Below are 16,070 nucleotides of genomic sequence, written 5' to 3'. Positions count from 1 at the left end.
ATCTAAATTTGTGACAGTCCAGTCTCATTCGCTATGCGTTCAGTTGCTAGAACAGTGAGCTATATCAGACAAGCAACACAAACAAACTAATGGGGCAGTAAGCACCTGGAATTCAAAGAAGCAAATTAAACGACAGAAAACCATGAGTCCTACTTCCATCTGCACAGGAGATAGCCCAGAGGGTCAGCCAACTGCAAGTCCTTGATTGAAATCCAGGCAGCGCTGCCGCTAGCTCAGCCTTTCATCATTATGAGATGAGCAAAAGGATCACCATTTGGTTGGACGACCGTAACACCTGCTGCTGACAACGCTTTGCAGTTGCAAGAGAGTGGCAGAAAACACTATTTGAAAATTAAAGTATTATAAGCCCTGTTAACGGGATTAAAAGAAGGTGACGTACATATAAACATCCACATTTGGGTCATGGGATGCTAATGGGAAACGTACTGAAAAAAAATGCAGGAAAGGAATTCTAACAAAAAGCAACAGATTACTGAACACAAGGAGGAATTGGGACATGCGTTGGTTTTAAGCGTCCTGAGCAACGCGGCAGCGGCTCTAACTGGGGCAGCGCGAGCTCCTTATCAATATCTCACATTCCCGAACCCTCCTCAGCAGTGCCGCTGGGTACCGCCGGCCCATTGCGCATGCTCCGTGCATCCTCTCCATCCCCCTTCTCCCGTGACGGATACAGAGCATCTCCCTGCCGTAGACCCCCAGCGCTTGCCACCTGAAGACCCCGGCGGCTGCCGAGGAGCGACCCCAGCACCAGAGGTACCCAGCCGCCAACACGCCCTCCCGGCAGGGGTGGCAGCAGCAGCGTCAGCGTGGCCCTGGGTGAGATGGCAGAGGGGGAGGAACTGCAGACATTCACCTCCATCATGGACGCCCTGGTTCGGATCAGTGTAAGTCCATCTCCCGGGGAGTGCGATGGGGGGCCTGGGGATGTCATCTGGAACATCCGATGGGTTTAGGGCCGGGGTGATTCAGCTATTGCCCTTCAGAGTGGACACCCTAATCCTGATTGGAATGAATGACATTAGCGCGTCTCACCTGGAAAGGGAGGGGCTGGGACATCAGGTGGGGATGCCTCTTTCGGGGCCTTCTGGGAATGATAACGCCATTTGCCTCCCCCGCTCCCCGTGGACACGCTTGCTCGACAGAGTCCAAGTGCTTCCTTCAGCCGACTCACCTGAAAAAGCCGGGTGTGGGGAGGGGGCGATTGCGGGACGGGCTGTGGCGGGGTTATGTCAGGCGGGATGAAGGGTGGGAGTCGGGGAGGCTTTATGTGTGGGGGTGCCTTGGAATGTGCCCTCGTGTATCTGTATGATCTCCTATACCCTTTACCCGCGCTCACACACCCCCGCCTTCCCCGACGCCCAGGCTTAGCGCTGCTGGGGGCGCCTGCGGAGAGCGCGAGGAGAGTGTAAACACACGTCACGTTCCTGTGAGGAGGCCTTCGGGAATTAGGGTGCAATAAACTGTAAATACATTTTCTGGAAAGAGTATGTTAAGGAACGGACTACGCACACTGTTTGGAGAATCGTTTTACAGTGGTAAACACCTCTGAATTAAACGTGAGAGGACATTTTGGCGGATAAACCGCAGCATGCTGTCTGAGGGCACTCGTCCCAGGCGAGAAAATCCGGTTTGCATTTTCTGGGACGAACATTTCACGGGATAAACCACTAAAATATATATTTTAATCGATGACGTCTTCTCAATTATTTGGGAGTCTAGATTTTAGGAGGTAGCTTCTCTACATTGTCTGGGGGCATAATGTGGGTGAGGGTCTTTGAGGAATAAGCCCATCCACACCGTTTGCGATGACTTTATGAGATACCCCCAGCCCCTCCCCCTCTACATTCTTTGTGAGGGATTTGGGGATACGGTGCTCTGCACTTACTAGAAGGCTTTTGGGGAACTTTCCACTATGTTACCTGGGAAGTATTTGTGGAATGCCCCCACCCGGCCCCCGCTTTGTCTGAAAGGACTTCGAGAATAACCCAAAAAATATCGTATTGAAGGGCTTTGAGGGTCACACCCTCTGCATTGACTATAGGGGTTTTTGGGGATAACCCCCCAACATTGTCTGAAAGGGCCTTGAGGATAACCCCTTACACAATGCCTGTGAGGACGTTGGGGGATAAACCCTTCCACATTGTCTGTGACGGCCTTGGGGCTAATCTCTTTCACATTGTCTGTAAGGGCTTTGGGGGATAAACGCTTTGACAGTGTCAGGGAGGCCCTAGGGGCTAACACTTTACACAGTGTCTGTGAGGGCTTTGGGGGATAAACCCTTCCACAGTGTCTGGGGGTGTCTGGGGCCAATCCCTTCAACATTGTCTGTGAGGGCCTTGGGGCTAACCCCTTCCACATTGTCTATGAGGGCTTTGGGGGATAAACCTTTCGACCGTGCCTGGGAGGCTTTGGGGCTAACCCCTTTCACGATGTCTGGGAGGGCTTTGGGGGATAAACCCTTCCACAGTGTGTGGGGGTGCCTTGGGGCCAATCCCTTCCACATTGTCTGTGAGGGCCTTGGGGCTAACCCCTTCCACATTGTCTATGAGGGCTTTGGGGGATAAACCTTTCGACCGTGTCTGGGAGGCTTTGGGGCTAACCCCTTTCACGATGTCTGGGAGGGCTTTTGGGGATAAACCATTCCACAGTGTCTGTGAGGGCATTTTGGCTAAACCCCTCACATTGTCTGTGATGGACTTGGGGCTAACCCATTCCACATTGTGAGGGATTTTTTTTGGGTAAACCCTTTGACACTATCCGGTAGGGCCTTGGGGCTAACCTCTTCCTCATTGTCTGTGAGAGCTTTGGGGGATAAACTCTTCCATAGTGTTTGGAAGGTCTTTGTGGGATAAACCCCTTCAGAGTGTCTGGGAAGACATTGGGGCTAACTCCTTCCACATTGTCTGTGAAGGCTTTGGGGGATAAAGCCCTCCACAGTGTCTGGGCGGGCATTGGGGCTTAGCCCTTCCATTTTGTCTGTGAGAGCGTTGTGGGTAAATCCTTTCCACATTGTGTGTGGAGGCTTTGGGGCTAACCCCTCCACAGTGTCAGGGAGGGCCTTGGGACTAACCCTTTCCACATTGTCTGTGAAGGCTTTGGGGATCAACCCGTCAACAGTATCTTGGAAGACATTGGAGCTAACCCCTTACACATTATCTGTGAAGGCTTTGGGGGATAAAGCCCTCCACAGTGTCTGGGCGGGCATTGGGCTTACCCCTTCCACATTGTCTGTGAGAGCTTTGGGGGTAAATCCCTTCCACATTGTCTGTGAAGGCTTTGGGGCTAACCCCTCCAGTGTCAGGGACGGCATGGGACTAACTAACTAACCCCTTTCAGATTGTCTGTGAAGGCTTTGGGGGATAAAGCCCTCCACAGTGTCTGGGCGGCCATTGGGGCTAACCCCTTCCGCATTGTCTGTGAAGGCTTTGCAAGTCTGCATGCACAGGATTTATAGAGCACAAACCTAGCTGGGAAGCAATGGGGCGGTGAACATAGGGAACCCCCACCCCTGGGAGTTAATAGTAAAGATGTTGCGGTAGCAGAGGAACTGGGTTGGTTAGGGTGATCAGGAGAAGGGTAGTTCAGAAGGGGAAGCAGTAGGGTTGAGTGGCGTGATCACTGATTGCCGAGATGCCCTTTAAGGAGTAGGGTCTTCAGATCGCTCCTGAAGTCTATAAAGGTGGGGGCCAGTCTTATGTTCATTGGTCATTTGTTCCAGAGACAGGGTGTGTAACAGGAAAGGTCACTATATTTTTCCCTCTTGAAGTTTTTTGTTTCCATTCTGCTGATGTTGTGGCTCATGGGATTTGGGGTGTAACCCCCTCCACCTTGTCTGGAAGGGTTTGGGGGCGATAAGCCCTTTCAAGGTTGCCTGGGAAAAGATTGAAGTTTAGCTCGCTCTGCATTATGTGGGAGAACTTTCATTGCCAGAGGAGAACGATTATGGAGGATACCTCTCTGTACATTTTGAGAGAGGAGCCATGTTAGGCGACAATGGGATTTTTTGGGAGGAGAGATTTTCGAGGAGAAAGGGCTACACATTTTAGGAATATGTCATGTGTCTTGCCCTAGAGGAGACCCGTAAGAAGGTAAAGGCTTATGAATTATTGAGTAGGAAATGTCCAGGAGGAGAGAGCCTAGATATGAGGAAGAGAGTAACGTGGGATTCATTTCTAGAAAAAAAAGAGGTACAGGGAGAGGGAACCATTCAGGTACTGCTCGGGTGGTTAGATTCAGGGGAAAGGGCACTTCACTATTCACAAAGAGTTCAGGGGAGGACCCTTGTCCCTCCCTTAGTAGAAGTAGGTACTGATAAGGTAGGGGGGATCTAGGGGGCAGTGCTCACAGGCGTGGCTTACAGCGTATGTGTATTTGTAGCTTGCTTGGAGAGCATGTTATGCACACACGTGGCTATTGTCATTTCACAGACAGCAGGGCTTGCATTCACCACCCTTCACTGAAATGGTGGCATAACTGTGAGGCAGCTGCTACAATTCACAGGAATTACCTCACTTGATATCAACCAAGGGAACCACAGGATTTTTTCATATGGTATCAAAAATGCGCCACCGTTAATATGTGTATTGTGTTCCAATGACGTCATCTGTCTGGGCTGATGACACTTACACACCTCTCTGCCGTGAGCCTCGTGTTTCATCTTCATGTCCCAAGAACCTCACACGCCCTCGGGTGTGTATTAAGTGCATATGTGTTTGATGGAAACCCACACATGTGCCCATGTCTGTACATTTATGTTTACATGTGTATAAAAGCGTCATGCTGCCTATACGAATGCATAGGATCATCACTGTATGCATGCCCACATGTACGCATGAGTAAGGGATGTATATACTTTGTCTGTGGATATTTGTATGCAGTGTGTTGTTAAAGAGGCGAGATTTGTGGAAATACCACAAGATGTTCTAGAAAAGGAGATGCTGGCGACGAGTTATAATTCTTCTTGTAGGGAATTTGTGGGAATGCGAGCCACACGGTCACCTGCTAGAGCCCCTTGTCCCTGCCTTTGTCTCCGTGGTTTGGGATCGCAGCTACCCTACAAGTGTCTGAAGATAAACACGGACGAGGGAGGGGCTACTGGGCAGGGGTTTGTACACCCCCCCCCCCCCCACACACACACACACAGGGAAACAGCACTCCCCTCATATTTCCAAGATGCTAATTTTACGTTCGGAAAGAGAAGGACAAACAGAATCTGGAGACCTGCCCTATCTGTGATTGACACACTGGGCATCACTGCGGATCCAGCGGTTTCCATGGCTACTGGAGGCAGGAGCGTGCAGGAGATGGCGGGGTGGCGGTGGGTGTGCGGGGTAGTCTGCGAGGGAATATTTCCAGCCTGTTCTCCCTCCTCCCTTCCTCTAGAACAAGAGCTTTCTGCTATCTCCTCCTCCCTCCATCATCCGGCGCGGGGAGAGAGATGGCAGCTAGGAGAGCGGGCAAGGTGAGTGCAGGGGAGGGAGGCCGTGAGCAGGCAAGGTGAGCGCAGGGGAGGGCGGCCGTGAGCAGGCAAGGCGAGTGCAGGGGAGGGAGGCCGCAGAGCAGGCAAGGCGGGTCAGGGCGAGCAAGCAAGGTGGTGAGGGGCAGGGGGGCAGGCAAGGTGAGTGCAGTGAAATGAAGGAGGTAGGGGGGCAGGCAAGTTGAGTGCAGCAAGATCTCATAGGCACAGAGAAGTGGCAGAAAGCAGAACGGGTGAGATGGATGGGCGCAGAGGAGATCAGCCGGCAGCAGAGCCGCCAAAGAGGGCGAAGCGGAAGGATGGGAACTCGAAGAGGGCATGGCGAGGGGGAGAAGGCGCGAGAGAACGTGCATCGGGCAAGGTGAGTGCACGGGAGCTGGAGCGCGTAGCCCTGGCGAGGCGGGTGCATTGGTGTGACGGGAACAGGGGGGTCTGACAGAGTGGCTGAGTGCAAAGGAGGGGGGGGGCGACGACGAGAGAGCAGGAACTGTGAATACAAAAGAGGTAAGGGAGCAGGCAAGGTTAGTGCAGGGGTGACGTAACTAGCAGGGCAGGCTAGGCTATTGCGGGGCTGGGGGCTAAGCTGAAAGAGCGGACAGCAGGGTGATCTGTACCACGGCCTGGAGGAGGCTGGAGCTCGGCGTCCTGCTGCAAACCATCTGACCCCGCACACACATGGGCGCGCGGCAGGGGTGGGTGGCTTTTGCTGGGCTCGCTTGCTCTATCCTGGCTCCTTCGCTGCGGGCGGTACCGTGGAGCACTACTGTTCTGCACTGCTTGTTTCAGGCCTCTCATGGGGCTGCGCTCGGCGATGTAGGTTGATGCCATTAAGAGGAATGGGCCTGCACTAGACAGGTTGCAGGCTATGCTAAAAGATAAACACTGCACTCCAGGGTTTATGCTGTTCTTCGAGACTCGGCCCTGCACAGAAGTGTGCATGCCACACGGAAAGCTGACCACTGCACTGCAGGCTGTGCTGCAGGGGGCTGGGCCCAGCAGAACAGGCCGCATGCTTTGCTCAACCATTGAGGCTGTACACACGACGCAGGCAGCCTCAGCTGCTGCAAGTTGCATGTCTTGCAGTGCATGCATTCATGCATTGATTGCCATTATGAGGACTCAGCCCTGCTAAGCTGGCCCTGCACAGCATGCCAAGGGCTTGTCGTCATTGCAGGCCTACGCCGTGTTGAGAACTTGGCCCAGCACTGCAGTTGGCATGCAATAAGGAGAGCCTGTCCTTCAAGGTACATTCCATGTTGAGGAGTAGCCACTGCACTGCAGACTGCATGCTGTGCTCAAAACAGGACACTAAAGCATAAGCTGCATGCCATGCTAAGCATCTGTGCTGGAGTCTGCATGTCATGCAAGGACTTGCTCCATGTCTGCATGTTTGATGCCACTAAGGGACTAGAACAGATGGGCTGGGTGCGATGCTGAGGACTGAGATGTGCCCTGCAAAGTGCATGGAATGTTGCAAACTGGCACATGCACTACACCTCGCATTTCATGCTGATTATTGGGCTTGGTAATGCAGACCGCATGCATGCTGATATCGGGGCTCTGAAGTGGAGGATGCATGCATTGATGACGGGCAGTGGGCCCTCTCCCGCGGGCTACCTGCCTTGCTGAGGCCAGAGAGATGCACTGCAAAGTGCATGGAATGTTGCAAACTGGCACATGCACTAAACCCCACATTTCATGCTGATGATTGGGCCCGGTAATGTAGACCGCATGCATGCTGATATCGGGGCTCTGAAGTGGAGGATGCATACATTGATGATGGGCAGTGGGCCCTCTCTCACGGGCTACTTGCCTCGCTGAGGTCTGAGAGATCCACTGCAAAGTGTATGGAATGTTGCAAACTGGCACATGCACTACACCCTGCATTTCCTGCTGATAATTGGTCCCGGTAATGCAGACCGCATGAATGCTGATATCGGGGCTCCGAAGTGGAGGGTGCATGTACTGATGACGGGCAGCGGGTCCTCTCCCGCGGGCTACTTGCCTTGCTGATGCCTGAGAGATCCACTGCAAAGGGCATGGAATGTTGCAAACTGGCACATGCACTACACCCCGCATTTCATGCTGATGATTGGGGCCGGTAATGTAGACCGCATGCATGCTGATATCGGGGCTCTGAAGTGGAGGATGCATGTATTGATGACGGGCAGCGGGTCCTCTCCTGTGGCCTACTTGCCTCGCTGAGGTCTGAGAGAGGCACTGCAGGCTGTGCTCCAGTCTGGGGGTTGGGACCTGCATTTCAAGCTGCAGGAAAATCTGTGACTTGTATTGTGGGGTTATTGCCATGCTGATGCACTCAGCTCTACATTTCAGGCTTTCTCCAGGTCCTCTAACGCGCTGCATGCCAGGCCAAGCTCTGTGTCCTGCTTGCTGGCGGCATTTCTTGCTAAGGTCCGATGCCCCGTGTTTCAGGCTGAAGACTGGGCTCATTGGTGCAGGTGGCATGCCAAGACTGCCTAGGCACTGGCATGTCCACATGAGCACTGGTCCCTACTCTGCAGGGTACATGCCATATGAGTGGCTGGGAGGGGTACTGCAGGCTTCATGTCATTCTGAAGACTGGGGAGGCCATGGTATGCTTCATACCACCCTGGGGTCAGGTTCCTGAACTGGACGGAGGCTGTATGCCAAATGCACGAGAGCCACTGCACTGCAGATTGCGTGCCATGCCAAGGGGCGTTAGGTCCTGCACTACTGGCTGAAAGTCATGCACCTCCAAGGGTCTTGCAATACCGGCTATGCTCACTGCAAAGGGGTACTGGGCCCTGAACTAAGGGATTGGTGGCATATTGTTGTTGACTGGACCCTTTACTGAAGGTCTTGCTGAGGGGCACTGGCTCTTCACGGAAATCTGCATACCAACCTGACACATGGTCCTTGCCATGCCCTGCCAGCAACTGCAGCCTGCTTTGAAGCTGCACGGCATCCCTAGCACCCAGGCCACGAGTTACAGGCCGCATACTGTGATGAGCAGTGGAACCTGCGTTGAAGGCCCAGCAATGTAGGTGACATGGACACTGCTGGAGCGGCACTGTGAGCTTGAATGCCATTTGTGGGACTGGGTAGAATGCTACAAGCTGCTTGCTAAACTGGCCCTTAGGGGAGTCTTCACAGTTGCATGCTATTCTTGGATATGTGACTTGTACTGCAGGCTCCATCAGCTGCTTTCGAAGCTGGCCCTTAGGCGAGTCTTCACAGTTGCATTCTATTCTTGGGCCTGTGACGTGTGACTTGTACTGCAGACTCCATACGCTGCTTGCAAAACTGGCCCTTAGGGGAGTCTTCACAGTTGCATGCTATTCTCGGGCTTGTGACTTGTACTGCAGGCTCCATAAACTGCTTTCTAAGCTGGCCCTTAGGCGGGTCTTCACAGTTGCATTCTATTCTTGGGCCTGTGTCTTGTACTGCAGGCTCCATAAGCTGCTTGCTAAGCTGGCCCTTAGGGGAGTCTTCACAGTTGCATGCTATTCTCGGGCCTGTGACTTGTACTGCAGGCTCCATAAACTGCTTTCTAAGCTGGCCCTTAGGCGGGTCTTCACAGTTGCATTCTATTTTTGGGCCTGTGACTTGTACTGCAGACTCCATAAACTGCTTGCTAAACTGGCCCTTAGGCGGGTCTTCACAGTTGCATTCTATTTTTGGGCCTGTGACTTGTACTGCAGACTCCATAAACTGCTTGCTAAACTGGCCCTTAGGGGAGTCTTCACAGTTGCATGCTATTCTTGGGCCTGTGATTTGCACTGCAGACTCCATAAACTGCTTGCTAAACTGGCCCTTAGGGGAGTCTTCACAGTTGCATGCTATTCTTGGGCCTGTGACTTGTACTGCAGACTCCATAAACTGCTTGCTAAACTGGCCCTTAGGGGAGTCTTCACAGTTGCATGCTATTCTTGGGACTGTGACATGTACTGCAGACTCCATAAACTGCTTGCTAAACTGGCCCTTAGGGGAGTCTTCACAGTTGCATGCTATTCATGGGCCTGTGACTTGCACTGCAGACTCCATAAACTGCTTGCTAAGCTGGCCCTTAGGGGAGTCTTCACAGTTGCATGCTATTCTTGGGCCTGTGACATGTACTGCAGACTCCATAAACTGCTTGCTAAGCTGGCCCTTAGGGGAGTCTTCACAGTTACATGCTATTCTTGGACCTGTGACTTGTACTGCAGACTGCATGGTATCCTAAGGCTGCTCATTTCAATGCAGGCTGCATGCCATGCAGGGCACTGGGCCCACAATGCAGGGTGCATGCCTGCAGCACACACGTCCATGCACTGAACGTTACATGGCATGTTAAGAACTGGTCTTTGCACCGCAGGCTACATGCCATGATTGGCAGCACTAGTCAGTGCTTTCCCAGCGGGATGCCACACTGAATGCAGGGCCCTATTCTGAGATCTGCATGCCCCACCAAGGAGAGGGTACTGCATTGAAAACTGGGGGCCATGTTGGTGACTGATTCTGAAACTGCAGGATGTATGCCATGCTTAGCTTTTGGCCCTATAATGTCGACTGCATTAGTCGGTGGGCATTATCTCCTATTTTGCCGGACTGCCGAACAATCAATTGAGTTGTCCTGTGTCTTAAAGTGGAAAAAAAATAATTTACTTTCACCAAGTTACACAATTCAAATGCGACTTGGCAGACTTTTGTCAGCTTATTGAAACAGCTAATAAAAGGGCCACATTGGGCATTTTCCAGAACATTCTGTTGAAGAGGCCCAATTATGTCAGCAAGTGACAGCTTTCTCTTGCACTTCACTGAGAATCTGGAAACAGAAGAGTTATTCTTTTAAAATAATCAATCGTGAGATATTTTATCTACTGAATGAAAACAGAGTTTCACCATAAAAAATGTAAACACATAGGGGCCTAATTCACAGAAGTGTTTTATAATGGCACAATCCCGTAGGAAACCCCCATGTCAATCAGGGCCATAACATTTTCCCCACTTGTTTCTAGATTTCAAGATTTGTATTAAAATGAATTACATTTACCGAAAAAGAAAATGTGAGGCACTTTAACCGAAAACACAGGTCGATGCAAGATGTGCATCACATGAATTATGCCTGCATATCACATGGACAAACATGCAAAAACAGATCATTTCCATGAACAACTAGACCATTCATTAAAACCAAGTTAATTCTTTCCAGAATCTAATCAGTGTGTAAAAAATAATTGATTCTTTTAAAAAGACAAATTAATAATGGAAACAATAATAACGAATCTGTCACAGAAATGAATGGATTTGCTATTTCAAAAGGGATTTGCTATTCGTTTATCTATATCCACCAGAAAAAATTGCACATTAATGGGATTTTCAACCCAATTTTCTATTCAACATTCACAAGAAGAAAACAAACCTTTCTCCCGTGACTGATTCTGAGTCGTTATTGTGCTCAGTGAATCACTGCGAATGGCGTTTACATGAGATTAGGGTTCAGAATGTTCGAGACACTATAATCACCAACTACATGAACCCTTTCTTCTGCATACCAACATCCATTGCCTTTAAATGTCTATGTCTCCCTTGAAAAGACAAAGATGGTTTCCAAAAATAGAACCTAACGAAAACAAGCTGCATAGCGTCTCAAGGCTGTCTCAGCATTCCTCGCATTGCCCTATATTGCACAGCAAATATTTTATATCACTGAAAACCCGAGAGCTTTTAGAAAGAGAATGTGCCGAAGAAAACCATTAACTATTAACAACCATAAAGACCTTTAATTCATCTGACCCTCCTTATGAGTTCATGGCCTAACCTCATGGGCGCTCCACTCCCTTTGGTCAGGCTGCTTTTCCTGCTCAGAATTCTGCTCTTTCTATTTGATCTAGTGTATTTTAATAGCATAGAATAAGTTATGTTATGTTATGTTACAAAGTTTTAATATTGTACCAAATCTAATTGACAAAGCCCTCTCTGCTACATATGTGACCTTGATCATTGTGGTGACTTAAATATTACTTGTAAGGAATTGGATCATCAGTTTCTCAGGCAGCTAACCACACAGAGCCCTACTAGAAAACGGGGCAATACACGGCGTGACACGATTGAGATCAGAGGTCTTAACATGTTGAAGGGAGCTGTGTGGGGTGACATACCAGCAAAGGCCACTTGGGCTAGATTAAATCAACAGGCTGTCCTTGATTATTTATTTATTTCAAATAACATACAAATACATGCAGTGGAAATGAACATAGTCACTACCATTAATAGTGAGCACAATATTATACACATTTGTTGGAATTTTCCTAAAATGGAGGAAAGGGACTAGGTATATAACCCTGTAATTGAAATTAATGGTGGTCAGAATAGGATATGATGGACAGAGAAATGACTAGCGATGGGGTACTGGCTAGATAGGCCACAAGCACACAAGGACAGGAGGAGGAATATAGAGCTGTCTTTGATTTATTTGTGACCTGTGATTATAGTATAGGTAGACCCATTTAAAAACCGCATAGTTTTGACTTAAGGATAAAAAAAAAGAGAGAACTGAGAACGGGGTTAGTTACAACTATTACAGTAAGGAAACTGAAGCAAAGATTAAAAAACTATCTCTGGGCATATACATCAGCCCTCTTTCAAAATTATGCAGAAGCTATGCTAAGTGTAATGGCTAATGGGAATACATCAGATATCTCGAAGCTGTTAAAAAATCTTGACAGCCCACAAAGTGCCCCTGTAGTAAATCCAATTGCCGAGGATATCTGGGCAGCAAATTTGTGAAAATATTTGATAGCCTTAATCCCAACGATATGCTCGAGAGGTTACCAAGTAAAGAGCCATGGGCTTTGGCTTTTGATAAGGAAGATATCAGTAGACTCATATGGAAAAGTAGTAGTTCTGGAGCCCCGGGATTAGACCGGCTTTCAAATTTTGTCTTAAAGGCAGCTCCGGCTACCTGGGCGATTATAATTTCAAAAAAATATAATAGTATTATAAGATCTAAAACAATACCTACTTCCTGGAAGAAAGTGGTTGCGATTCCCACGTTTAAGAAGGGGATCAGAACGTGAACGTATAACTACCCCCACAGCGCTCTTATATGCGCCAGGCAACTTATTTGCCTTGTTAGTGTTGAGGGACCTCAGAGATTGGGTTGTTAGGTCCCACCATTATGACAGAAACCTGTCGGGTTTCGTCCGAGTGACTGGTACTCCATTGAACGGCTTTCTTTGAAACTTTCTGAAAAAGAAAGCCTTGAAAGCTGTATCTTCTATTTATTTGGCTTTCATTGACTTTGCCAGTGCCTTCAGTACTGTCAACAGTACTCTCTTATGGGATAAACTAAAAGAATGGGGCTGTCCTCTGGACCTCTTAGACATCATTATTCAATTAAACAACAACACTTCAATCTATGTCCGGTTAAATAAACAGGGTACACTGTCAAGACAAATTCCGACTATAGAGGCCTCAAACAAGCATGTTTCCGGCTCTGTTCAACTTATTTGTATTAGATATAAAAGTAGACATGGCTAGGCCCATGGCTTTTCCACCTACAATTAGAGGTCACCAAATCCAGTGGCTATTGTGCGCAGACGATCTGGTGGTATTAGATCAAACACTAATTGTACTGCAAAGGTCTCTGAAAGCCCTTGAAGGTTACAGTGGGTGTAACCACCTAAAAGTATATATTGAAAAATCAAACATTATGGTAATTGCACCAAAGAAAAACAGAAAAAAGAAAACTTCACCTGGGTTATTTCAAACACACCAATGACCAGAGTTAATGTCCATCGTTATTTGGGCTATAATTTCAATAACGAAACAGGAGAAGCTGTCTGTGCCTCTATATTAAGATCTAAATTGTAGTCACTAGCCTCACAAGGGCTACTTATATTAACAACATTTGGGAAATATACCTTACTTCCGGTGAAACAATATTACATATTAAAATATGTCCCTATCATTTTTTATGGAGCAGATATGCTCCTATCTTCAACACCCATAAACTGGAATAGACTTGAAGGGATTTTCTGGAAGAAAGTATTGGGAGCAGGGATGTAATTTCATCAAAATGCCAGGGGTAGCTAACGTTGCATCATATGACCCTTGACCTCTGATGACATCACAGGAGGTGATGTAATTTGACTGCACCCCAAAGTGCCATCATGGGAAGAGATAGAATATGCCCTTTTACCCCTTTAATGAGTCTAGCAATTATTGTATAGAATTCCAGAAAGACAAATTATTTGTTATTCCTATTCTTTCTTATTTCGGGTCACGGCTCAAAGTGTTAGACTTGTGGAACGCCCCTGCCGCAACAGAAATTCCAGCCACTCCAAAAACAAAGAGTCACATGGCACTGGCCACAGCCTAGGAGCTTCAATGTAAAAAATACAAATAAAAACATATCTTTAGTGGTTACAAGGGCGAACTCCAAATAACATCCCCCTGATTGGGTCTATGTAATAGCGTCCCTATCAAAACTATGACATACGAGTTGGGGTTGCTGTCCTTGCAAGCAGTGGTGAGGTGGAAACACTTAAATCTTTATAGAAAGTGCTTGTTGGCTAATGACTCCTCTTTGTTCTTTAACATTACTGAGTCCCTAGAGAGAGGAGATAGCATTCACCCGATGAAATGGAGAGAGGACGGTAAGGAGACTTTAAGGGAAGCAGGCTATGATGAAACAGGTCTAATCTCAAACCCTCAACAGGTAAAAACAAAAATGTGGAGGACTGGCTGGATCAGGACTTTTTAAAAAATAATAATTTTTATAACACATTTTTTATTGAATTTTGTTCGTACATACAAAACATTCAATATCCAACCAAACAAAAGAAATATAACTGTGCATACGTATGAAAGAGCATTATGAATAGTTGGTGTGTGTGTGTATATATATATATATACATATATAGAGAAGGATTATACATATACAAGGCCAGTTACGGCACATTCTTAATTCTCACAGCCGGATGTTAACAGGTAGTTGACATGTGTCCTGAAATGGTGGCGAGGATGCGCGTTGAAGCATATTCGCACGATCTCTGCATGCTTATGATATTTGTTCCCATTTTCCCCATATTTTATCCGCCTTGCCTGGGCAGCCACGTGCTTGATATATTTGGCGTTCCATTAGGATGACAGCATCTACATCCGTAGTCCATTGGTCATAGTTTGGGGTTGTTTCTGATCCCCACAGTTGTGCAATGTTTTTTTTGGCAATTCCTGTGGACGTTGAGAGTAGCAGTTTTTCGAAACGCGACAGTTCTCCTTCTTCTTCGATCCCCAGGAGGAGGAGTTTGGGGTCAGTTGGTATCGGGCGGCCCATGACCCTCGAGAGTCTTTCACTGCATTGTCGCCAAAAGTGCTGTACTTGTGTGCATTGCCATAGGATGTGGTAGAAGGTTCCTTCTTCCTGTTTACAGCGTAAGCAGTTGGGGTCAGTCGCTTTTCCCCAGTTGTACATCATTAATCGTGGGTAGTATATTCTGTGGAGGATCTTCAGTTGGATGAGCCTGATTCTGGCCGAGATTGCAATGTCTCTGGGATACATTAGGGCCGAAATCCATTCTTCGGGTACTAATGGTCCTACATCTCCTTCTCATTTCAGCTTCAGGCTCAATAGTTCGGGCGTGGCGAATGAGGAGATGGCGTTATACATGGTGGATGTGACTTTGTTCTCCACACTGTCTACGACTATATTTCTTTCTATTGGTGTACATTCCGGCATGTCTGCCAAAATTGTCCCTTTGTACTGAGAGTGCATGATGCAGCTGTCCATAGTGGTAGCACTCGGTGGCTGCGAGGCCATATTTGACGGAGATCTCGGCAAATGGTATAAGCTGGTTAGTCATATATATTTGTTGTAAAGTTTGTATACTGGCTGATGTCCAGTTAGGCCATTTGGGGAGTTTACTGAGTCCTGTGAGATGGGCGTTGTTCCAGATGGGCTGGACGGAGCTGATTCTGTTATTCCAGCCGATATGTTTGTGTGCCTCTTTCCATATTTGGGCTGTCTGCGCCACTATCGAGCACTCGGGAGGGCGACACTTCTTTCCGTAAAGGCTTTCGATTGGGGACATGTTGTATCGTGCAGCTATTTCCACCTGTATGTGGGGGAGTTTCGGATTGCCATGAAGTATATCGTTGACTGTCACCATTTGGGTCGCCCAATAGTAGACTTGGATGTTGGGGAGACCTATTCCTCCCTCCCAGACTGAACGTTGGAGGGTTTTGAGAGCTATCCTCAGATGTTTCCCTCCCCATAGCAGTTTACGTGTTGTTTTCTCTATTTTACGGAATTCCTCAGTGGGGATGTGGAGAGCGGCGTTTCGAAGGATGTACAGGAACCGGGGTAAAGCCAACATCTTGAAGAGTGCTGCTCTGCCTAGTGGTGTCAATGGTAATGCTTCCCAATGGACCACATCTTGGGCGGATTTCTTGATTAGTGAAGATTTTGGAATATGTAGGTATCGAGTGTATTGGTGATTACGATGCCTAGATACCGGAACTGTGTGAGTTCAATTTCATATAGGGAGCCCTGTGATGGTATGCAGTCTACACCCTTCACCAGGAAGAGCACGGATTTGGGCCAGTTCAT

General features: G+C 48.3%; 1 protein-coding gene across 2 annotated transcripts in view; it reads left to right on the top strand.

Moving 5' to 3' along the window:
- The first annotated feature begins 672 nt into the window (after positions 1-672).
- The window catches only part of TRIM46 (tripartite motif containing 46), a 242,380-nt gene continuing 226,982 nt past the window's right edge, over positions 673-16,070 (top strand). The window contains exon 1 of one of the 2 annotated variants that reach the window (XM_069650138.1): positions 673-905. In XM_069650138.1, coding sequence (XP_069506239.1) covers positions 843-905 — 63 coding nt within the window. In that variant the 5' untranslated portion in view covers positions 673-842. Of the gene's footprint in view, positions 906-5,405; positions 5,483-16,070 lie in introns of those variants that run through there. The other variant, XM_069650139.1, reaches the window with a different exon arrangement.

The sequence above is a fragment of the Ambystoma mexicanum genome, chromosome 1p (assembly GCF_040938575.1).
Source record: "Ambystoma mexicanum isolate Mex_15411 chromosome 1p, UKY_AmexF1_1, whole genome shotgun sequence".
NCBI classification, from domain to species: Eukaryota; Metazoa; Chordata; class Amphibia; order Caudata; family Ambystomatidae; genus Ambystoma; species Ambystoma mexicanum.
This window is presented reverse-complemented; position numbering and strand designations above follow the sequence as displayed.